Here is a 24,279-nt window from a genome sequence, read left to right as displayed (position 1 = left end):
GTAGGGGTATTAACAATGATGACACATTGTCCGCTCTGTCTGACTGCAGGGAACTGGAACTCTGGGGCCCATTTTCAGGCTGCTCAGTGGCTACCGAGGGTCTCCAGCACGGGGCTGATCCTTGTATTTGTCACCCTCCCCCCCACCCCATTCTCATAGCAACACTTCAGCGGCTGGGCAGCTTCCTGGGCCGGAGCCAGAGAAGCTGAGTCCAGGGCAGGCAGCGACCGGCTCGGAGCTTTTGCTTCCTCTGCTGCTGCCGCCTCTTCCCAGCCTCTTCTCCCCGCGGCTCCCCCACCCCGACCTCCCGCTGCTGCTGCTTCGCTTTGCACCGAGCTCCGGCAGCCCCTCATCTTCTTCCTCTTCCTCCTGGCTTTTTTCTTCCCTTCTCTTTCTTCACTTTTTTTCTCCTTCCTTTTTTTCCTCTTCTTTCCCTCTTTCCTCCCTTTCTTTTTTGTTCCTTCTTCCTCTTTTGTCCCTTCCCGTCCCTCCCCTCCTGTCTCCCCCCCAACTGATTGGTTCTGCCTTCAAGGGGGTTTCCCTGTCACCCCCCCGCCTCCCAGTCAGTCAGTGCAGCCCGAGGAGCAGAGACACTTGGGAGCTGATTCTTGAGTTACTTTTGTTCCCCCCATTGCCCCATTAGGGAAAGTCCCCAGTCCTTCCCCCCACCATTTCTAAGAGTGTGGGGTCCCCCTGGCTAGTTTCCTTGCAGAAAACTAAGTGGGGGAGGGGTTAGTCCATGCCAGGCAAGCCCAGCCTGGCTAGTTCTGCCAGCGAACGGAGCATGCCAGGACGTCCCCATATCTCAGGTAGCTGCCCCGGCTGCTGGCCGTAAGGATTTCACTTTGGCGGCCAGAGTCGGTCCATAGCGGGAGGATGCTGCCTTCTCCCCTACCCCCATCAGTCCGCCACTGAGGCTGCTATTGCTTGAAGCCAAACACATTTGATAAATGAAGGAATCAGGAGTGGGTCCTAGGGCCCTGGGAGGGGAGCTGAAACTGCTCGCCCGTCGCACTCTGTGATTCCCCTGGCAAAGGTCGCCCACCAGTCCAAGGTAGGGGTATTTTTGTTCCAGGGCCCTGTGTCACACCCTCTCTGGGCAGACACCAGTCTGTTGTGACTGGACCAAACCACAGGATCCCACGTGTTTCTACTCCAGCTCTGGGTCTCTCAGACGCACTCCCAGCTAGACCCCATGGCTGCCACCCTTCTTTGGGCTGTGATCCTCCCCAGCCCGGCTGTCTGGAACCCCAGACCCAGTGACTCAGCCCTCCCAAGACCCCAGCGAGTTACACCCGCTCAGGCCGATTTCCAGCTCGCTGGGACACTCTGAGTTCTCGACTGACCCTTCACAGACAATGTGTCAGGGGAGCCCGGATCACGGGCTTAGCAAGGGGGTTTCTTAACCACAGGCACTTGTGTTTTTAAGAAAGCACTAGAGAGAGTCACAGAGCTTCACAAAATCACAAACAATCCCTAGACAAACTGCCTATGTCTGGTCTCACCCCTTCTATCACTACACTACAGCCTAGCTGCACTGTCATCTCTCTGCTGGCTCCCGCTGCCTGCCAGTTGTGGTGCTCGACCAGCCCCCTCTGCTGGCTGTCAGGCTCTGGAGGTTTCCCAGTTCCTTTAGTGAGTGCAGCTTTCCGTGATTTCAGCTCAGTTCATGGGAAAACCCTCTGCCCACACAGGAGCAATGTCCCTGCTTTTAACAAAACAAGAGACTCCAAGAGGAATCATTAATTCTACCTTTTAGCAGTGGGAGGCGATAGTCAATCCATGCCTGAGGGCAGCCCTGGTCAGCGCTGGTGCAGCCTTAACAGGAAAACCCCATCCCCCCCTGCTGCTCTCACAGGCCACTGGCATCTGAACGCTTCCTTTGTTGAGTTCTCTTCAGATGAGAGCGAATCTTTCATCAGCACAGGCTAAGCAGCGTTCTGCTGCCATTTGTTCATACGACAGGGGGGGCAACATCTCATCACCCCTTCAGTTAACACTAACGTGATTTGTAACCCAGTACCAGCCAGACTGGCCATTTCCCATCATGCTGAGCACCACGGTGTGCTTACGCAGACACAGTGCTCTAGGAAATAGAGTGCCCCCCCTTCAGCTGGCTGAGCAGGGAAGGGCCACTCAGACTTTGCTTACAGCTAGAAATAAGGTGCACATATGTTACCAGGAGTGAGATTTACCATTGGAACAACTCATCAAGCCTTGTGGTGGGTTCCCATCACTTGGAGTCTTTAAATCATCGCTGGGCGTCTCTCAGAGATCTGCTCTAGCTCAGACACATGTTGATGATGCAGGAATCACTGGGTGAGGGTCTTTGACCTGTGCTCAAAAACAGGAGGTCAGAGGAGATGATCAGAATGGTCCCTTCTGGCCTTATCAGCTGTGAATCTGTGACTTGTTCTGGCTGATGCTGGTCCATATAGAAGCATCACCCTCTGTGGCTGATAAGTGAGCTACCTTATTTGCTCAGATGAATGGCATTCATAAACACATCGGGAAGCAGCGATGGCTGGAAATTTGCCATTCTGAAATGGGATTGAACTGATGGGAAAATGGGTTTGTGTCTGTAAGTTCGGCACACACATAGGGAATGGTCACTGGATGGTTTTTCTCATGGTTTTATTAAATTATAGAATATTATTGATAGTTTCCCATTTCTTCTTTCAGGAGGAGGCAAGGACACCAAGCAGGTAATGTGCATGCATTTGCCTTTTTCATTTCCCCTCACACTCCTGTTAGCTGCACTGCAGAATTACTGCACTGAACAACTGAGCTGAAAGATGATGGAGAATGTCTTCTCTTTAGGAGTGAAGATGGGAATGTGCAGGGTCAGGAAGCCATTTCTACTCAACAGCAGGAGTTTGGAGGTAATGAACGCCGATCTCACATTCAGCAGTGCCTACCCCAAGTGCTCAGAACTCAGGAGTCAGCTCCAAACACATGACAAGCCTGGCTTACAAACATCACACAATTTTGAACACAAACAATTGTGCCACCTCATTTTTGAACATTTAAGGAAATTCCAACCACCCTATTCCCCACTCCTGCCTCCACAATTTGTGCGTGGTCTTTCAGGACACAAATACCAATGTGAACATCTCCTGGAGTTGGGGCATTAGCTCAAATGGTGGAGGTGTTGGTAGCTTTCCAGGTTTGTGTTCAGATTGCACAGGTGGGGGTTGGTCACAGACCTTCATGTGCAAATGCTTAGGCTGAGATCATGAGATTAGAGAGGCAGGATGGTCCAGTGGTTACAGCAGTAACCTGCTGTGCCACAGCTGTCCTGTGGGATGTTGGGTGAGTCACTTAGGGACAGATTATTAAAGGTGTGTAAGTGCCTAAAGATGCAGATTAGCGCCTAGTGGGATTTTCAGACATGCCCAAGTGCCATTGATTTCAATAGGAGTTGGGCACCTAGTTGCTTTTGAAAATCCTACTGGGCACCTATCTGAATCTTTGGGTGCCTCAATCTGTTTAGAAAACCTGTCCCTCTGTGACTCCAGTCCTTGCCTGTGCAATGGGGATAATACTAGGACTCTACCGCACTGAGGGGTTGTGAGTATAAATACACAAAAGATTGTGAGGTTGTGAGGAGCCCAGACACTATGATAATGAGGCCATATAGGTACCTAAAACAGAGCATGGCACCAGGAGAGTTCAGTCTCCAGTCAAAGCATTCTGCTTAACACCAGAGATGTGTGTTTATTGCTAAAGAGATGTGGGCAACGTTGTCAACACTGCTGTGATGGAGTTACATTTGTTTGGGTGACCCTAAGTGTGGTTTGCAAGAGTGATTTGGAAAAGTTTAACTTCCGGGTGGTCTTAGTTAAAGTTGAATCTTGACTTTGAATTTCCATGGTTTTAAAATTTGATTTCTTAAAATGTAAACTTGATTTTAATGCTCTTTTGAAAAAAGTGTCTGGCACGTCTGCTCAACCTTCCCTGAAACTGAGCGAAACGGTCTGTGTGTGATAATAATTAGTTACGCTGTGTTTAGTGTTGGTCCTAAACAGGGAGCTAAATAACTGACAGGCAATTTCCACATTTTCTGTGATGACCTAGATAAACCCCGAGTAGGCTGAAGTAGCTCCGTGTGAAATTTTCGTCCATTTGGAAGGCAGCATGAGACCTAGATCCAACTGAGATCCTGGTTATGTCCCATTTTGAGACTCTAAATGGGACGTAAGTGCCTAGGCCTTGCACTGGTCCCCTGTGAAGAGGAGAAGTCCATCCTTTCTGAATGATTCTGCAGTGAAAGAGAGCTCTAGATACTGTGGGGCACTTTGAAAGTTGTTCTTTTCCCATGACTAAACTTTTGTGTCCTGTTCTAAACATGACAGAGTGCTCGCCAGCCGCAAATGTCACAAGTAAGGACACGATTCTGGCACAGAGGGCAGGGAGTAACGACAGCCAGTCCTTGGGGCTGCTGGAGCAGCAGCCCCCACCAGTGGTCAGCCCCCGGCAGCGCTCCCGGGGTTAGTCCCCCACTTCCCTCAGGGTATTTTCAGTAAAACTCAGGGACAAGCCGTGGGTTTCCCTGAATTTTTGTTTATTGCCCATGACCTGTCCCTGACTTTTACTAAAAACAGCCCTGACAGTTGTCGTCCTGGCTCAGGCGATTCCCTGTAACTCCACTTGTGCTCACCAGGTGGCATCACTTTGTGACTAATGTTCACCAAACTGTGCGTACACTGCAGATTACCTTGTCTTGGGCATTTGGCTAGTCCCATAAATCAGTGTTTCTCAACCTTTTAAGTAGCAAGAACCCTCTAACTTCTGAAAATGTTAATAAGTACCCAACACTCAGTTTTCCACTCTGAGAAATACAATCTTTTCCCCCTTTATCGCTGGACATCTGTAGTTCTCATAAAGCAGGAGAGTTCTGAGTTCTGCCGTGCTGTGTAGCTGTGGCAGATCACAAAACCCCCTGCTGTTTCTCCCTTTCTTCCTCCTCCTCTTCCTCCATATAGGAGCAAAGGTCAGCGCCAGCCAATCACTATGGCCTGATGGCAGGGTCACGTGGTGTTCTCCTCACATACCTGGGAACTTGTGAGGGATGAGCAGGCAGTAGCAGCCCACCAGAGTGGATAGCAGCGTTCCCCACGGCCATCCCTAGAGGGGTGCGGGTCTGGGGCAAATCACAGTGTGTGGGCCCCTCAACATTTCTATTCTGGTAAAATCCGGGGCTGTCATAGATGTGAAGTTCACTGCTCAGCTAGCGCAGTGAAATTGACAAGTAACCTGCGGGTAGAGCCCGGCTCCAGGACTGGGCAAGCTGCTGGTCTCTCCGCCTGGTTTTCTGGGCACTGGGCTTTGAGCCGGGGAGGGGAGCTGCCACCTGGGCAAGTTGCAGACAGCTGCCGCCTGGCTGCCAGCCCGGGAGGTGGGCGACTGCCACCTGCTCCGAGCTGGGGCACAGGAGGTTTCCGCTCAGGCTGGGACCCGAGGATGTGGGCAGGTGGCAGGCAGCTGCTGCCCGTCTTCAAACTGGGCCATGGGAGGCTGTCTCTCAGCTCAGAGCTAGGGCGCGGGTGGCAGCCACCCACCTGCAAGCCCCGCTCAGAAAGCTCAGGAGGTTGCCACTGGGCTCCCAGCTGGGAGCTGAGACCAGGCAGGACAGGCAGCCTGCCATCCGGCTTCCCAAAAAGCCAGTGACTGCTGCCCAAGCCTCCGGCTGCACCTGGCATCCCAAAAAGCCAGCGGCTGCCGCTCAGCTTCCCAGGACTGCGGCAGCTGTCCTCTACCTCCCAGCTGGAACTGGGCGGGAAGCAGGCAGCAGTAACCTGACTTCCCCAAAAGTTGGCAGCTGCCACTCACCTCCCTTCACTGGATTTTCACTGCGTACCCCCTGCCTGTGTCTCGTGTACCCCCAGGGGTGAGCAGACTACAGGTTGAGAAACTATGCCTTAAATGAATTGCTCTGTCACACTCCTGAGTGGGTCCCTCTCACGCCCTCCTGTCTAAGCTGTTCCAGGTGGTATAAATAATTAAATAGTCCTAGACACAGAGACTGGGACCCAGGTGCTCACCCCTCCCTCCCCAGTGACCGTCATAATCCCTGGCCTACAGAGCGAGTCACACTTGCTTTCTGGACCAACAAGTATGACGGCAGATCAGTATTTTATCAGTATTCTCTAAGGTATATTAAGTACTTCAGTATATAAAGGTGACAGCCCTGCTATAGTTCAGTTTTAGATCAAGATTCTGTTTAAAGCTGGTCGTTCCTAAGTGCTGTAAAATCTGCACAGTTATCTGGATTGCCCTGAAATTAGGTGTGGCTCATGGGTGCATAGGTTTCTATTACTGGTCCAAATTTGGGGCCATTTGACCAAGGGATTGCTGAGATACAGCCCTCCCCCCAAAAATCCAGCTGTTCTTAAAGTTGACAGATTTTGGCAGCCAAGTTTTGCTCATAGTTAGGGATCAGACTAGGGCTCAGCTGATCGCACCAGGGTCTCCAACGCTCAGGGACTGAACAGGGCATGTGGGCATCCACCAGCCTGTGGTGAAAATCTAATTAATTTTTTGTAAAAAAGGTTTTGCTTCTCTAGTTTAGCTCATCAATTGTCTCCTGTGCTAATGACGAGCTAAAGGGATTACGCTGAAGACGTGCAGACAGAGGCTAACTGCCTGGACAAACAGCTCTTCTTTACAGCACTGGGGTGGCTCAGAGGGAAAGTCGCAGTCATTGAATAGGCGCCCAGATCTAGGCGGTGTGGGTTTAAATCCAACCGAGGGACAGGCCTTTTGCTTCAATCCGCCCCTTCAAAGGGGTTCTGGTGTTTGGGAAATGTAATCTGAGCACAGCAAAATAATGCAAAGGCATTTACACTGTTTTGGAGCAGAAAATAAACAACACAAGCAAATGGGCGCTAGGAAGGGAGGGTGTTTGGTGTGGAGGAGTAAGTGGGACTGTAGGGAGAGGGGTTAGGGGCTCCGGTGATGGGGCGGGGGAATGGAACATAGTGAAGGGAAAGATGGGGGTCAGTGACAGGTGGGCTGAAGAAAAATAGAGACAGGGCACCTGTCGCTCCCCATTCCCCTCCTGTGTGTGTACAATGATCTGGAGGCCCCCAGCCCAGCTACAGGGGTGTGACCCACTATTCCTTGTCCTCTCATGCAAGCCAGCTTCTGGAGGGAGGCCTTGCCTCCCTCTCTATCCCTCTCTGTCCCCCTGTGTAGGCTGGGCTGTGGTTGTCACTTCCCTGCCCCCTGGTGATTCCTGAGCCCATCTTCCTGACTTTGTGGGTGCCAGCATGTGGGGCCCCATTCATGTTTATGGGTGTCTGACTCCCCCAAATCCCCTCATGTGAGCCAGTTTCCAGGGGAACTCGCATTTCTGGGGGTGTCTGAGCCCTCCTCCCTCCCTCTCCCCCGTCTGTGTGCAGGCTCTGGGGAAGCTCTGCCCCTCTGGGTGAGGAGCTGAGAAATTCTCTGCTCAGAGCATGACCCAAGCACACATGCTGAGAGTGGGGTGAGGAGCTGAGAATGGGCAGGCTTGGCCGGTATCAGAAACTCTCCCGCACTGGGGAGGGGCTGGGAACAGCCACTGAGGTGAACGGAGCAGTCCTCATGTCCCAGAGCTATTGTGTCAGGCTGTGTTTGTTCACCTGCGTGGGGAGAACAGAACATCTCACTGGGCCTCTGGACATTTCTGGGAGCCTGGAACTTTGAAACCTGCCGTGGGCACAACTCTGAGGAGGAAAAGTGAACATCTGTTCTGGGAACATCTGCCTCTGCCAAGGTGTTTGGTGACGATGATGATTGTGGATCAATGTCACCTGTGCACAGCAGAATATTCAGAAGGTGCTGAAATTATTTTTGAAAAGAAAATTCATGGCAGCTGTGAAGGCTCCTGGGAGGGGAGGTGCTCTGGGTGCAAGAGGAGTGGGAATAGTGGAGGAGGGCTCGGGTCTGCAGCGAGGGATGGGGGTATTATGGGGATGGAGATAAATGAGAACGGATGGTAAGGCAGGGAAAAGGGGCTGGGGGCTCAGGTAAGAGGGAGGGGTCAGGATTACAGGGGAGCGGGAGGGGAGAAGACATAAAGAGTTGCAGAATGTGAGCGGTTGCAGAGGATGTTGGAGGTTATGGGGTGAGGGCACCTGTCAGCCATGAATTCTCCCCTTCTGTGTGTGCACTGAGATGTGAGACCCTGCTCCTCTCGGGGTGTCTGAGCCCCTTTCCTGCCCCTCCATGTGCGCCGGGATCAGGGGGAGGATGAAACTGGCACAAATTGAAACATCTGAAATCCAGAAAATGCAGAGTTAAGCTACACGTCACCCCTGTGTGTGGCACAGGAGCCTGGTTCGGAGGCGGGTGCACTGGGTGGGCCTGGGGCATGGCTAGGGAAGCCTGGCTGAAGCTGGGGCAGGAGGCCCAGGTAGGGGTGGGTAATGGGAGTGAGGGGCCCAGCTCACTGCTCAGCTCCGGCTACATGAGCAATGTTGCATACAGCCCCCTGTAAGCTGCGGGCTGTGATATGTGTAGGCAGCAGCACAGGGCAAGAGAGCCAGGAACAACTTCTTACTTGTTAATGGCTTCTGCAGGGCCAACATCTGGCATGACAGGATGGGAAGGGGAGGGGAGCTAGCAATGTCAGTGTGTGTGAGGGGGTATAGACACATACAAGCTCATGTTACACGGCCTCATGGTCTCCTTATTGGTGGGTTCACACAAGCAGGCAGAGCCCCCAGAATGATGGCCCAGCCCCACGCTCAGTAAGCAGAGCGTGTATTTTATTACTAGAAGAGGGTGGAGCCCTCCAGCTGCTGCTACCAAAGAGTTTTGCTTTTCCTCCCAGGCAGCAAACGCAGCCACACCCTGAACTCAGAGTTACTTCCTGAGCCAGTTACTTCCCCCTGCCCTGGGCACAGGAATTTGCTCACTCTAGAAGTAAGATGCAAATATTGAACTATGATATGAGTATAGTTAGCTCTTGCAACACCTGGCCAATCTCTAACTAACTGGATCCTTAAGTGAGAGCAAAAAATAGAGAAAAACCAAGGAAAGGAGAGAGGCAGAGCAAACCAATACAATAAAAGTGAAGACAAAGAGTCCACATGAGGTGCAGTTTTTTAACAGTGTGGGTAATTAACTATTGGAACAATGGGCCTAGAGACATGGTGGACTCTCTGTCCTGTGGAGTCTTTAAATCAAGATGAGATGTCGCTTTCTGAAAGATCTGCTGTACCTACCACAGATTGTGGGCTGGATGTAGGAATTACTGGGTAAAATTCTCTGGCCTGTGTTACGCCGAAGGTCAAACTAGATGATCAGAATCATCCCTCCTAACCTTCACATCTGTCAGCGTACAGCAAATCTTTTAGAAAGGCAGCCAAGGACAATCTAAAGACACTAAGTGATGACAAATGCTGCCATTTCCCCTTTGGGAAGCTGTTCCAATGGTTTGTTCCCCTCACTGTTCAAATGTCATCTGATTTCCAGTTAGAGAATAATTCATTAAGTGAAACTGGTCACTGCAACTCTTACATTCCCACAGCCTTGGCCTCTGCTCATCCTTTGAGAAAGCCACTGGAAAAAGCGATTTGTCACATCTGTATGAATGATTTCAACGATCCAGTGAGCATAGACTGCGGACACAACTTCTGCCGAGTTTGTATCACTGAGCACTATGAAAAATGGGAAAAGGACCCAGAAGGAGTTTGCTGTCCACAATGCAGGGAAAAAATGAAGAAAGAGAAATTCCAGGACGACAGGGAGCTTGGCAACATGGTGGAAAATATCCAGAAGTTAGGAATAAAACCTGAAAACCAAAAAGAGGAGAGAGTCTGCAGGGAGCACGAGGACAAAGACAAGCTGTTCTGTGAAGATGATGGGGAGGTGATCTGTCTGGCTTGTGGTAAAACCCAGGAGCACAAATCTGATGCTTGGGTGCCTATTGAGGAGGCTGCTCAGAAATACAAGGTAGGAAACATGATTTATTTCTAAATATTCAGTAGAAATTAAATCACTGCAGGAGAAGTTTAATTTTAAAATGACATGGAGTTTAGCCATGGTGTGTAGGAGTCTCCTAAATCTATGGGGTGAAATCCTGGCCCCATCGAAGTCAGTGGAAAACTCCCAGGCCTGGAGCTAAAACGGTACATAGGAATCTAAGTCCCAGTTTGAGGTTCCACTGCAATTCACAGCCCCTTTCATCATCCAAGTGGAGCAGCTTCACCAGGAGAGACTGAGGGAGCCCCACATAGCCTGGTGGTTAGATCCTCTCCTGAGAGGTAGGATAGGAACACGGGTCTCCTTTCTCAGCATCAGGCAGAGGGGGGATTGAACCTGGCTCCCCACCTCCCAGGGGAGAGCTCTGACTGCTGGGCTAAAAGTTAGAAAGGGGTGGCTCTGCCTCCTCCTCCTCCTCCTCCAGCGGTTTTATGTGAAGTGAGGCAGGCTCAGAGCTCATAGCTCGACTGTCCGACCACCTGACTCCAGGAGCTGGGTTCCTGGCTGGGGTCGCTGGCAGAGCCAGGTGCCTCCCTGAAGCCTGGAGTGAGGTGCGCACCTCCCTGAGGGGGGCGGGGCTTGGGACACCTCTCCTCAGCATCTCCCATTGGCTGGCTTAGGCAGCTCCCAGCCCAGCCTGCTGGTGTTTGTGGGTCGCAGTCTAAGGTGTCTGTCTCTCCCCATGCTTTGTCCAGGAGCCTGGCCCCTAACTCAGGCTTTGTGGGTCTCAGGGCTGGTCCAGAGGTAATTTAGGTGCTAAAAAGTCAGTTATTGCAGTGCTGAGTGTCACATGCCTAAGTGCCTCATGGATTCAGCCCCAGTGGCGTCAATGGGACCAGGATTTCACCTGCCCAACGTATCAATATGTCTGTGACTTGAAACTCTGCACGGCAGACCCAACCCCTGCAGGCATCTACAAACACTGACTGTTGTTTTCACGCCTCGTGGTCACTTGCTGTTACAAGAAATGAAAGCAGTGATCATGCTTTGTACTTGCGCCCAGCGCTGCTTCCCATCCCGGGCTGTCGGAGCCCCACACGGACACCAGTGGGTCTAGCCATAGAGCCCTGCCCTCTTCGCCCTGTTTGCACAGGGGGATCTGAGCACAGAGGGTGACGGGCCCAGTTCTGCCCTCACTGAGGTCAGCGGGAGTTTATCCACCAGGCTGAAGGGGGCAGGCCCTGTGTGAGTTGCCCAAGATCCACACGAGGTGTTTGTTTGCCCACGGTTGGTTCAGACAGAGCTGCCGAACCAGCAGAACCAGGCTGAAAGCCAGTGTGATGCTGACGCTCTAGTGCCATGTGCTGGAACAAAATGTGTGTCAAGTGGGGGTTCCCAGCGCTGGGGAAGGGATCCCAGGTCCCAGCCACGCACCTTGGCACAAACACAATCCCTCCTTCCTAAGGGGCGTTGGAGTTAGTCCCGGAACAAGCACTGCGTGTGCCAATAGCACAACACCTTTCTGTAACCCAGACAGAGCCTGGCTGTTTGGGGACCCAATACGACAGCTCTGCAGAGAGCCCCGGGGTCACTCAAATCAGCTCTGTCCATGGCAAGGCTGGGCACAGAACCCTGGTCCCCTCACAGCCGGCCTGGGCTTGGCCACAAAACCTCCTGCCACCCATGGGTGAGGAATCCCCAGAGCTCTGACTCACTGCAAGAAAATTCACCCGGCATCGTTATCCCCACAGGAGAAACTCCAGAAAGACATTGAGCTTCTGAAGAAAGCATGGGAGGAGATTTTAAAGCTGGAATCCAAGGAGCAGGATAAACTGAATGACTGGAACGTAAGTGTCTGCAGTTTGGGTTAATCTCTCATTTTAATTAAGTATTTTTAAAAATGTACAAGAAAATCATGATAAAAATGGACAACACCAGCATAGCGTCAAAACAAACAAACAAACAAATAAACCCTGTTTATGATTATAATCAGACTTTATTTCCAGAAAATTTTCAGCTTGAGGAATACAGAGGTGAACGGAAGGGTAAAAATGAACAAATCTACATGACATTTAACAGCAATGGGCTGATTTACACTGAATCAAAATGCAAAGGAGGCCCAGATAAATACATATTTTATTTATCTGTATTTCTAGTGCAGAAGCTCTTCCTGGATCAAGGCTAACAGTTCTAGCAACACATAGGAAGATACAGACCCAGACTTTTCGCTGTCTCACATCTTCTGTCAGCATTTACACCAGGGAAAAATGTGTGCAAATGTTGCCATTCTGATTTGGTCCATTTTACACTGACTCTGCTCACTGGGACAGCCCTGCTCTCTCTCACACCAGTCCTACACTACTACAGCCCCATTAGCACTGATAGGGTTACTCCTGATTTACACTGGGTCAATGAGAGGGGAACTGGCTCCAGTGAGTCTAACGGAGTTACACACGTTTCAGGGGCAGTCTTTCTGCACTATACTTACGGCTGAAGTATCATTTTAGTGTAAAGCTGACATTCAAAGTGCTCTAAAATCCACAGATACACTCAGCTTGGCTTGAAAATTGCGGTGTTTGTTGATGGACCAGTGCAGAATATGTGGGGAAATGTAGGGGCATGTGGTCAAGGGGTTCTGGAGACTCCATCCCCCACCCCCATATGATGATGTGTTTTTTAGTTGCTAATTCTGTCCCACCTTGCCTTTTACGGATGTTTTGCATTTCCTGATGAATATCTAGTGTAACGAAAGGATGGGTGGTGGGGGTGTTTTTCCCCAAATATGAGTTTTGGATTTATTGTCTCAAGTAGGTTTCATAGACTCATGGACTATAAGATCAGAAGGGACCATTATGATCATCTAGTCTGACCTCCTGCACAACGCAGGCCACAAAACGTCACCCACCCACTCCTGTAACACACCCCTAACCTAAGTTACTGAAGTCCTCAAATAATGATTTAAAGACTTCAAGGTACAGAGAATCCACCAGCAAGTGAGCCATGCCCATGCTTCAGAGGTAGGTGAAAAACCCCCAGGATCTATGCCACTCTGTCCTAGGGGAAAATTCCTTCCCGACCCTAAATATGGCAATCAGTTAAACCCTGAGCATGTGGGCAAGACTCACCAGCCAGACACCCAGAAAGAATTCTCTGTAGTAACTCAGAACCCACCCCATCAAACGTCCCATCACAGGCCATTGGGCACCAGCAGTCAAAGAGCAGTCAATTGCCAAATCAGGCTGTCCCATCGTACCATCCCCTCCATAAACTTATCAAGCTCAGTCTTGAAGCCAGCTAGGTTTCTTGCCCCCATTGCTCCCCTTGGAAGGATGTTCCAGAACTTCACTCCCCTGATGGTTAGAAACCTTCATCTAATTTCAAGTCTAAACTTTCTGATGGCCAGTTTATATTTATTTGTTCTTGTGTCCACATTGGTGCTGAACTTAAATAACTCTTCTCCCTCCCTGCTATTCCCTCTGATGTATTTATAGAGAGCAATCATATCTCCCCTCAGCCTTCTTTTGGTTAGGCTAAATAAGCCCAGATCTTTGAGTCTCCTTTCATAAGGCAGGTTTTCCATTTCTCTGATCATCCTAGATGCTTTTCTCTGCACCTGTTCCAGTTTGAATTCATTATTCTTAAACATGGGAGACCAGAACTGCACACCGTATTCCAGATGAGGTCTGACCAATGCCTTGTGTAATGGTACTAACACCTCCCTATCTCTACTGGAAATACCTCACCTGATGCACCCTAGGACCGCATTAGCTTTTTTCACAGCCACATCACATTGGCGGCTCATAGTCATCCTGTGATCAACCAATACACCCAGGTCCTTCTCTTCCTCTGTCACTTCCAAATGACGCGTCCCCAGCTTATAGCAAAAGTTCTTGTTATTAGTCCCTAAATGCATGACCTTGCACTTTCCACTATTAAATGTCATCCTATTTCTATTACTCCAGTTTACAAGGTCATCCAGATCTTCCTGTATGATATCCCAGTCTTTCTCTGTATTAGCAATACCTCCCAACTTTGTGTCATCCGCAAGCTTTATTAGCACACTCCCACTTTTTGTGCCAAGGTCAGTAATAAAAAGGTTAAATAAAATTGGTCCCAAGACCAATCCCTGAGGAACTCCACTAGTAACCTCCCTCTAGCCTGACAATTCACCTTTCAGTATGACTTGTTGTAGTCTCCCTTTAACCAGTTCCTTATCCACCTTCCAATTTTCATATTAATCCCCATCTTTTCCAATTTAACTAATAATTCCCCATGTGGAACCGTATCAAATGCCTTACTGAAATCTAGGTAAATTAGATCCATTGCATTCACTTTGTCTAAAAAATCTGTTATCTTCTCAAAAAAGGAGATCAGGTTGGTCTGGCATGATCTACCTTTCATAAAACCATGTTGTGTTTTGTCCCAATTACCCTTAACATCGATGTCCTTAACTACTTTCTCTTTCAAATTTTTTTCCAACACCTTGCATAGTACTGAGGTCAAACTAATAGGCCTGTAGTTACCCAGATCACTTTTCCACCCTTTCTTAAAAATAGGAATTATGTTAGCAATTCTCCAGTATGGTACAACCCCTGAGTTTACAGATTTATTAAAAATCCTTGCTAATGGGCTTGCAATTTCATGTGCCAATTCCTTTAATATCCTTGGATGGAGATTATCCGGGCCCCCCAATTTAGTCCCATTAAGCTGCTTGAGTTTGGCTTCTACCTCGGATGTGGTAATTTCTATCTCCATATCCTCAATCCTATTAGCCCCCCTGCCAATATACCTAAACTCTTCATTAGCCTCATTAAAAACTGAGGCAAAGTATTTGTTTAGATATTGGGCCATGCCTAGATTATCCTTAACCTCCACCCCATCTTCAGTGGTTAGCGGTCCCACTTCCTCGTTCTTTGCTTTCTTCCTGTTTATGTGGCTATAGAACCTTTTGCTATTGGTTTTAATTCACTTTGCAAGGTCCAACTCTACTTGGCTTTTGGTATTTCTTACTTTGTATCTACATATTCTGACCTCCAAGAGGTAGCTTTCCTTGCTGATCTCTCCCATCTTCCACTTCTTGTAAGCTTTCTGCTTTCTTTTAATCACCTGTCTGAGATGCTTGCTCATCCAGCTCGGTCTACAACTCTTGCCTGTGAATTTTTTCCCTTTCCTTGGGATGCCGGCTTCAGATACTTCAAGTCAAAGTTGCAGGAACTAATTCCAAGCCTCCTCTGCCTTTAGATCCATGAATTCTTCATTCCAGTCCACTTCCCCAACTAATTCCCTTAATTTTTTAAAGTCAGCCTTTTTGAAATCAAAGACCCTAGTCACAGATCTACTATTGTTTATCCTTCCATTTGCTTTGAACTGAATTCACTCATGGTCGCTCGAACCAAGGTTGTCCCTTACAACCAGTTCTTCTATGAGGTCCTCACTACTCACCGATACCAAATCTAAAATGGCATCCCCTCTTCTTGGTTCAGCAACTATTTGCTGAAGGAATCTGTCAGCTATCACATCCAGGAAAAGCTGGGCCTTATTATTATTACTAGTACTGGACTTCCAGTCTATATCTGGGAAATTAAAGTCTCCCATAATCACACAGTTCCCAGTAGTATTTACTTCATTAAAAACATTAAGGAGGTCTCTATCCATACCCAAATTGGATTCTGGTGGTCTGTAGCAAACCCCAAACACTATCCCAGGGGAGTTCTAGTAGCTTTCTTCCCCAATGTGAATTTTGCCCAGACAGACTCTGTCTTATTCATTGCATCACTTCTGATTTCTTTACAGTCTACCTCATCATTGATACACAATGCTACTCCACCACCTTTGCCTTTATTTCTGTCTTTCCTAAACAGCACATAGCCTTCAACACCTGTACTCCAGTCATGACTACTATTCCACCACATTTCTGTTATCCCTGTAATATCTGGTTTTACTTCCTGCACCAGTAGCTCTAGTTCCTCCATTTTGTTACCCAGGAACCTCACATTGGTGTACAAACATCTTAATTTTTGCTGTTTGGCTTCACTCACATGCCTTACACGATTCACCACAGTCATTCTACCACCAGTATCACCTACTAGACTGGTATCCACACCACCCTTCCTCTTCATGTCCATTCTGCTCCCCACTGCTGTGTCCTTTCCTGTTTCATTTTCCTCCCTCTCAGTGTTAAAATCTGGTGTGGAGATCACCGGGCATCTCCCAACCATCTCCCCCAGATTTCTAGTTTGAAGCTCTCTTAATCAGTTGTGCCAACCTCCATCCTAGAAGTGCATTTCCCTCCCTGCTCAGGTGAAGTCCATCCCAAGGGAACAGTCCTCTGTCCATGAATGACTCCCAGTGGCCATACATCCCAAAGCCCTCCTTATAGCCCCGCTGCCTGAGCCATCTGTTGATCATCAGCATCTTGTCACGTCTTTGTTGTCCTCCTCTAGGGACAGGCAGAATCCCCCTGAAGATCACCTGAGCTTCCATTTCTTTAAGAGTCTTCCCCAGCTGGCATCGTCTCTCTTGATTCGTTCCAGTGAGAATCTAGCCATATCATTTGTACCCACATGAAGGACAATCAGTGGATTCTTTCCCGTTCCTGCTAGGATCCTCTTCAGTCTCAGCTCCACATCCCGTATCCTAGCACTGGGCAGACAGCATATCCTTCTGTTCTCTGGATCAGCTCTGGTTACAGGCCTGTCTGTTCTTCTCAGTAGGGAGACCCCAATCACATAGACCTGCCCTTTCCTGGTGACGGTGCGATTCTCCGACCTATCCCCTGTTCTTTCTGGCTGCAAGTCCTCTCATCTCCTATTCTCTCTCTCAATCTTCTGCAACCCATCCTGGATCCTCCTGGGGCTCTTATCTGGTGGTATCGCCATTGGTTCATCTGCTCTTTGTATAGGACTAGCTGCTCTTCTCTTCTTCCTTGCCCTTCCATCTTCAGTTACCACCTGCTGCACCCCTTGTTCATTTTCCAGCTCCACAAACCTGTTCCTGAGCTCTATTTCTCCTTCACTAGCCCGTCTTTTCCTCTGCCTGGTTCTCACAGTCCCATGCTTCCAGTGGTCACTTTCCTCACCCAGCAGTCTCCCCTCAGAGTTCTTTGGTCCTGCTTCCATCTATCAGTCTGGGCTTTTCCCTTCATCCATCTCACGCGTTTGCTGCATCATCTTCTCGTACCCCCTTCTAAACTCAGCCAGAGTTTCCATCTGGATCTTCTCTTCCATCGGCTCCATGAGGCGGCACGTCATACAAACACAGCTCTTTTGCGGTACTCCCGCCTGGATCATGTGCATCCCGCAGCTTCCACATCCAGTCACCTTCATTGTCTCTTCCACGGCTTGGGTAACTACCACTGCTGCCTCTGTGTCTGGCATAGCTTCCTCACCTCTGTCCTGTCAGTGAGAAAAGAACAAAAATCAAACAAACAAGAAAACAACCCACAGACACAACCCCCAACAACACCAGAACACCAAACACTCCCTCCCCAAACTCCCCTGTTTACAGCTCTGTTTGCTGGCTCCTGTGCTGCTGCAGCTGGCCTGAGGGGCAGGAAGGATTTGAACAGAGGAATCTCATGCCCAGTCTCTGGACAGTCATTGACAGAAGTTATGGGCTTAATGCAGGAACCCCTTGGTGTAATTTACCGGCATGTGCCATGCAGAAGATCAGGTTAGATGCTCACAATGGTCCCTTCTGGCCTTTAAATATGAATCTATAAACATTTTTTCAGATCTTATGTGCTGCACCCAAAATGGCCTGATACACTTGATCGTTCTGCTGATATTTATGGTTTGGTTTGGTTTTGTTATTAACTAAAGGAAAGAGTAAAGCGTCACAGCCAGCAAATCTTGTCGGAATTTGAGAAACAAGAACTGCTTCTGAGTGGGGAAAAGGAACTCTTTCTCCAGAGACTGGAGGAGGAGATGGAGCCTTTGAAGAAACTAAATGAAAATGTTACCAAACTCTCCCAGCAACGCTCCTTGCTGCCACAGCTGATGGGAGAGAGAGAGGAGAAATGTCAGCAACCGGCCGCTGAGCTTCCGAAGGTGAGTTACACAAAGTTCCCCTTTTGTCTGGATTTTCCACAGCCATGGAAACAAACAGTGTCTTCTGCTCCCCCAAAACGATTGTTGTTATTTACTGATTTATTATTGATGTATGTTGCACCACAGCTTTACAGAGTATTTCACAGTATTATTAGTAATATTAAGGCCAAATTGGCTCTCTAAACTTAGGGATCTAAGGGTAGAATGATCAAAGGCACCTAAGTGACTTAGAAGCCTTCATCCCATTTTCAAGAGTGATTTAGGGCCAGATTTTCAGAGGTATTTAGGTGCCTAGAGATGCAGATTAGCACCTCCTGGGGTTTTCAAAAGCATCAAACAGGTTAGGCACCTAACTCCCATTGACTGGTTTTAAGGTTTCTCTCAGGGCAGCAGCCACCATGTGCTGGATGCTTTCCAGTATCCAGAAAGACACAGCCCTGCCCCTACAAGATTTGCCAGCCAACCTTCCTAGGCACTTACTTGGTGCCCATCACCGTGGTATCCGAGTGCCTCCCAACATTGTCAAGGGCAGGCATCAGATAAAGATGTCTCTGCCCACAGGCAGCAGTTAGAAAACACATTTTCACAGTAAGGTCAGCACATTTTATCCAGTATTTGAGGCCTCTAGAGACCAGTTTTACCGTCACTTTTTGCAGTACAGTTGCTGTTTAACACCTGTGTAAGCACCATTAGACAGTGGCTTTTTCTAATCTTGTGATTTATTTTGGCAGCTCAGCTGACAGTGTCTGGAAAACCTGCACAAGATTTTTGTGAAAATAAAATTTCTCTGACTTTTGTTTTCAAATAGTTAATGTACCATTTAGTAACGCAGGGTGCCCCGTCGTACCATTAGTGACTGGTGAGTTGTACCCATGTCTGCACTTCTCTACGACTGGAGTTGTGCCTCAGTGCCACTGTATTCATACGCCAATTCAGTTATTATCACCTAATTATAAGAAGTCCTCATGTAAGTCAGATCTGCAGGTGTTTTTCGTTCTGTAAAGTCTCAGGAAAAAGGGAAAATTAACCAGATGTTCTGTGAACACAGTACAGATAAACTGCTCAACACTAACACTTTCTCATCTACTTTCTCTCCTGTTAGGATGTAAAGGACACACTGGCCAGGTAAGATCCTATGTTCAGTTTACCATCAATGTATATCAAGCCCATTGCAATAGTACCAGTGCTGAGCGTCTGAGGGATAAGGGGATTTTGTTCTCTTTAGGAGTGAGCAGGTGAGGCTGCAGGAACTGGAGCTCATTGCTGCTGAACTGAAGGATGCGTCCAGAGTCCCTGGCCTGATGGAAATCTTGAGGCAATTCACAGGTAAGTTAATGCTAAGGCAGCAGGGGATCTCTAGCTTTTCCTATCTGCAGCCTCCAAATCACTTATGTTTTTTCCATTCCTAAATCCACGTGCCAGATTCCTCTGGGCAATTCCAGCCAAAGATACTAATAGTGCTATAATACCTAGAGACCAATAGATTAATACTGAGCCCCCTAAGGAAAGGGAGCAGTTACAGTCAGAGATGCTACCTTTGATCATTTAACATTGGAAAAGCCTCTGAAGTAAACGTACCCGCTCCTGGTGAAAATCCCATCACTGCTCTGTCCCCCAGGGCTGTGAACTGTTAGCATTACACGTCCTTACAAAAGAGAACAACACTTGGCTCTTATATGGAGTTATTCAGCCAGAGCTTGCAAATGCTTCCAATGGAGGAAGTTGCCATTATCCCACAGTTACAGAAGGGGAACTGAGGCACGGAGACACGCCCAATGTCAGACCAGAGCCAGGAACAGAACTAAGGTCTCTGCTCCATTTAATAAAAGGACCGCAGCAGCATACAATGGCTCCAAAAGGCCTGGATCCAGCTGGTGGAGGATTCCTCCTGTGCTGGCAGTGCAGAAAAAAGCTGCAGGTGCTCTCTGAGGACTCACGTGCAAGCCCTATTGTAGGGGAATATGGGAAATAGGACTGGGAGCAAGATGGTTGTGTTGGGGCTACAGCGCACAGTGCTGCAGAGATCCTGGGCCTCGCTGCTGCCCACAGGACCCAGGGAAAGGCTGACGGAACTAAAGGCATCAGCTATGCCAGAAAAATGCACTTGTATTATGAAATAAGAGCGCTGACATGGGACGTTACACCGGTATAACATGAGCCATTTAAATTTCCACCTTATCTTGTACTGGTGTAACCTTCCCCTGCAGACAAGCCTGGAGTTAAACTGGGGTCTGATTCGGCATCCAGAGCCCCCAGGATCAGGAGGATGTGGAGGAACGGGCGTTAAAGCCGCGTTCGCCCTCACTTGCCCCTGGGCTGCAGGTTCGGAGCACAGAATCTCAGCCTGAGAGTTTAAGGCCATGTCTGCACTAGCACTTAAGTCAGCAAAATTTTTATCGCTCAGAGGTATGAGAAAAACATCTGTGAGTGACAAGTTTTGCCAGCATGAGCACTCGTGTGCACAGCGCTATATCTCTCCTGCCGACACAGCTACCGCTGGTTACGGAGATGGTTTGTTTTGTCGACAGGAGAGCTCTCTCCCATCAGCATAACGTGGCTGCACGAGCGATCTTACAGCAGCACAGCTTTATCTGTCCAGCTGTGCCACGGTCAGCTTGCTAGTGTAGACATGGCCTAAATCATGGAGCACAATTATGTGGCAATTCTTTAACTAGAGGGTCCCACACTTCATTGCTTACATAGACCCAGTGGGGCAGCCAGCTGGGTTCCTCAAACCCACCCCCCACCGTCAGATGGGTCCCTCTTCCCCTTCCTTCCCTCCCTCCTCTGCTCCCGTGCAGCTCCGGCCATAACCCTACTGATTTTCATGAAAAGCAGAAAACTGGAAAAACTGATTTCCATGAAAATCAGGCTTTTCTCATATTCACCCAAAACAGGAGAGTTCTAACCAGAGTGGGGAGGCGATGGGCCTAGCTGGAATAAAAATAGGTGTGTAGACGTGTCTGGGGCTGGAGCTTGGGCTCCAGGGTGCCTGACATGGGGTCCCTCAATCTCTGCTGTTGCAGACGCCCCTCGGTGTCTAAATACTGACACAGGCCCTGGGCCAGAGCGTGAGAGTGAGAATGACTCTGCAGCCCAGTGGGTCGGGCTCCACCCGGGAGCCTCACAGCCCAGCCCCCCTGCTCCAGTGACCCTGTAATTATTGATCCGTTACCACAGTGACGGGAGGGGTGACGCCCCCTGGCACAGCCGTGTCTCAGCCGTGTCGGTGCCCGGTGCAAACACCCATTGTAGACGCTGTGCGGGTGTGAGCTGGGACTGGCACCTGGTGCAGCTTCTCCCAGATGGAGGGAGCAGTACGTGGGGAAATGCCCCCTCCCTGCTCCACTGCCCCGGCCTCATCAGCAACAGCCCCTGGTCCCCCCAGCACCAGGTACACTCCCCACTGCCCAGCCCCCCACTGCCCAGCCCCCATCAGTGAGCCCAGCCCAGACTCCCTGCCTGTGCTGTGGGGGAGGGGCTGGGCCGGGTGAGGGGAGGGGCTGGCTGTGGGGTTTGCCTGGCTGGAAGGTGGGGCCCAAGGGGTCGGCCGGCATGGAGAGTCCCAGCTGTGCCCCTCTGGGGCAGGGCTGCCTGGCCAGTGTGTGTGGGGACAGCACCGACCTGCCTTAGCAACAAACCAGCCACACACGGCCCCAAAGCAACAGAGATTCCCTGGGGCCTGCCCCCCTCACCCTTCTCTGCCCCCTGGTGCCACCCTGCTCCCTCTGCCCCTCCCTTACCCATCCCTCACCCCTGGGCCTTCCTGTCCTCTGCCTCTATCCCCCCCTTAACTCATCCCCCATCCACTTTCTGCTTCCCTGGGTCCCTGCCCCTCGCCCCCCTTTGCCTCCCTGACACGTGCTCTTCCCCTCCCCCCACCTCTTCCCTCTGCCTTCCCCCCCCGCCCTCCTGGCACCTGCCCCTCTCCCCCAACCACCCTCTGCCCCCCGGTTCCCACCTCTCCCCCTCTATCCCCTGGCATCCACTTCTCCCTCCCTCCTCCTCTGCTCCCATGTCTCCCGCCCTCCCTTTGCCCCCATATGCCCACCTGGTGCCTGCCACTGCCACTGCCCCTTGATGCCCACCCCACCCCTCACCTCCTCTGCTCTCCTGCCTCCTGCCCTTCTCCTCACCCCCCTCAATGCCCCTGCTATGTCTGCCCCCCTGCCACTCTCCTCCCTGCCCCCTGGTGCCCACAACTTCCATCATGTTCCCTCTGCCCCCCTGGTGCCAGCCCCTCCCCTCTCTGCCCTCCTTGTGTCAGAGCCTGTGCTCAACCCCCCTCTATACCCAGTACCTGCCCCTCCCCCCTTTACCCGCCTGATGTCCCCTCCCCCAACCACCCTCTGCTCCCCCTTCATTCATGGCTTCCCTCACCCCCTGCCCCCCTGGTGCCCAACCCTCCTTTCACCCCCTTCTCTGCCCAGGACACCCACTCCTCCCCTCCCTCCTCCATCTTTTACCTGCCCCTTCCTTTCCCCCTTCTGCCCACCAGCACCTGCTCCCTCCTGCCCCTCTAACCCCAATCCCTTCTGCTATCTCCCTTCCACCCCCCATGCCTGCCCCCTTGCTCCCTGCCCATCTGCCCCACTGTTGCAGGCCCCTTCCCTTGCTCCCCTCAGTCCCCGGCTGTCACCCCCTCCCCTCACCCCTCCTATCCCCCTTGGCACCCACCTCTTCCCTTGCCCTCCCACCCCCTGATGACCCCTCTCGATCGCCACATGCCCCTCCCCTCACCCCGTGCCACCTTCCCCTTCCTTATCTCCCACCAGCTCCTGCCCCTCCAATCCCCCAGTCCCCTGATGTCCACCCCTCCCTTCACTCCACTGACCCCCTGAGGCCTCTCTCTACCCTCACCCACATCTGCCCCCTGGTGTCTGCCCCTTCCCTTGCCCCCTTTGGGCCCCCTGCTATCCGTGCCTCCCCTCACTCCTTTTACCTTCAAGGTCCCACCCCTCCTCTCATCCACCCTCTTCCCCCTTGATCCCCATCCTCCCTGCGTTACCCTCTGCCCCCCAAGACCCACCCTTCTCCATACTCCTTCCTCTGTCCCCTAGTAGTCACCTGTTCCCTCAACCCCCCCCCCCCCCCCCCCCGTACCTGACCCTCCCCCATCTGCCCTCCTAGTACCTTTTAAGCTTTTAAGAACACAGGAGCTTCCAGAGAAAATCAGACCAGGGCACATCTGGTCTGGGATCCTGCCTCTGACAGTGGCCATCCCAGCACTGGCTGCTTCAGGAGAAGGTGCAAGAAACCCTAGGGCCCAATGATGGAGTGACTTGCCCCCAGGGAAAGATCCCTCCTGACCCCCCTCAGTTAGCATTTGCCTTGTGCCCTGAAGCAGAAGGGGGCATCTCTCCCATCCAGAATGCCTGTGATTTTGAGAGCGGTGATAACTCTGGATAGTCACATTTCCATATCAATGTCTGCACCTTTCTGAATTCTTTCTCCATTTGGATTTTGTTCTTTGCTTGTCTGTTTTATTTAATCCCACTCAGTATAAATCTGTATGTTCTCATTATCCATGTAAATGTCCTTTCATTTTACTCCTGCTAATCACTTGGCCTCAAGGGTATCTTGTGGCAAGCTGTTCCGCAGGTTAATTGTGCATCCTATAAAAACAGCATTTCCTCTGATACTTTGAAATGTGCTGCTTTTCAGTTTGAGTGTCCTCTTGTTCTTGTCTTAGGAAAGAAGAAAGGTCTGAGCACCCAATTTCTCTCTCTCACTCACTATTTTGTATTTCTCTGTCAAATCTCCCATCTCAATTAAAATGTCCCACCTTTAAAATCACTCATTCTATGAACTTGCCTTCAGGCTCTAATCATTGTTATTGCCCATCCCTGTGTTATCTGTTCGGAGATGGTGTGACCAGCCGTGCACATGGTGTCCAGGTGAGGGAGTGTGTAAGAAACTTTTTCTATCTTGTTCCTTCTGCCGCATCCTAACTCTTCATTCTTTAAAACATTGCTGGACATTGAGCAGAGATCTTCATGGAGCTGTGTACAGTGATGCCTAGGTCTTTTTCATTAGTAGTTACAGTTAATTTCGAGCTCTATAACCTGCCTGAATAGCTCTAATTGTTCCTGCAATGTGCCTTCCCGTACACTGATCAACAGTGAATTTCATCAGTCGTCATGTTAGCCAAGCTTGGTCCCTCTGAAATAATTCTGTCTTCTCTGGTCTTGTCTGACCTAAATAATTATATGTCGTCTGCAAATTTTGCCACCTCTTATCTTATCGCTTTTTCCAAGAGACTGATAAATATTCTAACGAGCAGTGCTAATAGCCAACATTGCAGGACCCCACTGCCAAT

General features: G+C 50.1%; 1 protein-coding gene across 1 annotated transcript; it reads left to right on the top strand.

Moving 5' to 3' along the window:
* Nucleotides 1-4,348: 4,348 nt before the first annotated feature.
* On the top strand, nt 4,349-19,286 carry LOC137155356 (E3 ubiquitin-protein ligase TRIM11-like; the record flags this gene model as incomplete). The annotated part of the gene is made up of 6 exons (XM_067551530.1): nt 4,349-4,490; nt 9,518-9,942; nt 11,664-11,759; nt 17,733-17,960; nt 19,063-19,085; nt 19,186-19,286. Coding segments are annotated over exons 1-6 (1,015 nt in total), but the record flags the coding sequence as incomplete, so codon positions are not given.
* Nucleotides 19,287-24,279: the final 4,993 nt, after the last annotated feature.

This window comes from Emydura macquarii, unplaced genomic scaffold, assembly GCF_026122565.2.
Source record: "Emydura macquarii macquarii isolate MOO-44397 ecotype Brisbane River unplaced genomic scaffold, CSIRO-AGI_Emac_v2 contig_1351, whole genome shotgun sequence".
In the NCBI taxonomy this organism is placed as follows: domain Eukaryota; kingdom Metazoa; phylum Chordata; order Testudines; family Chelidae; genus Emydura; species Emydura macquarii.
This window is presented reverse-complemented; position numbering and strand designations above follow the sequence as displayed.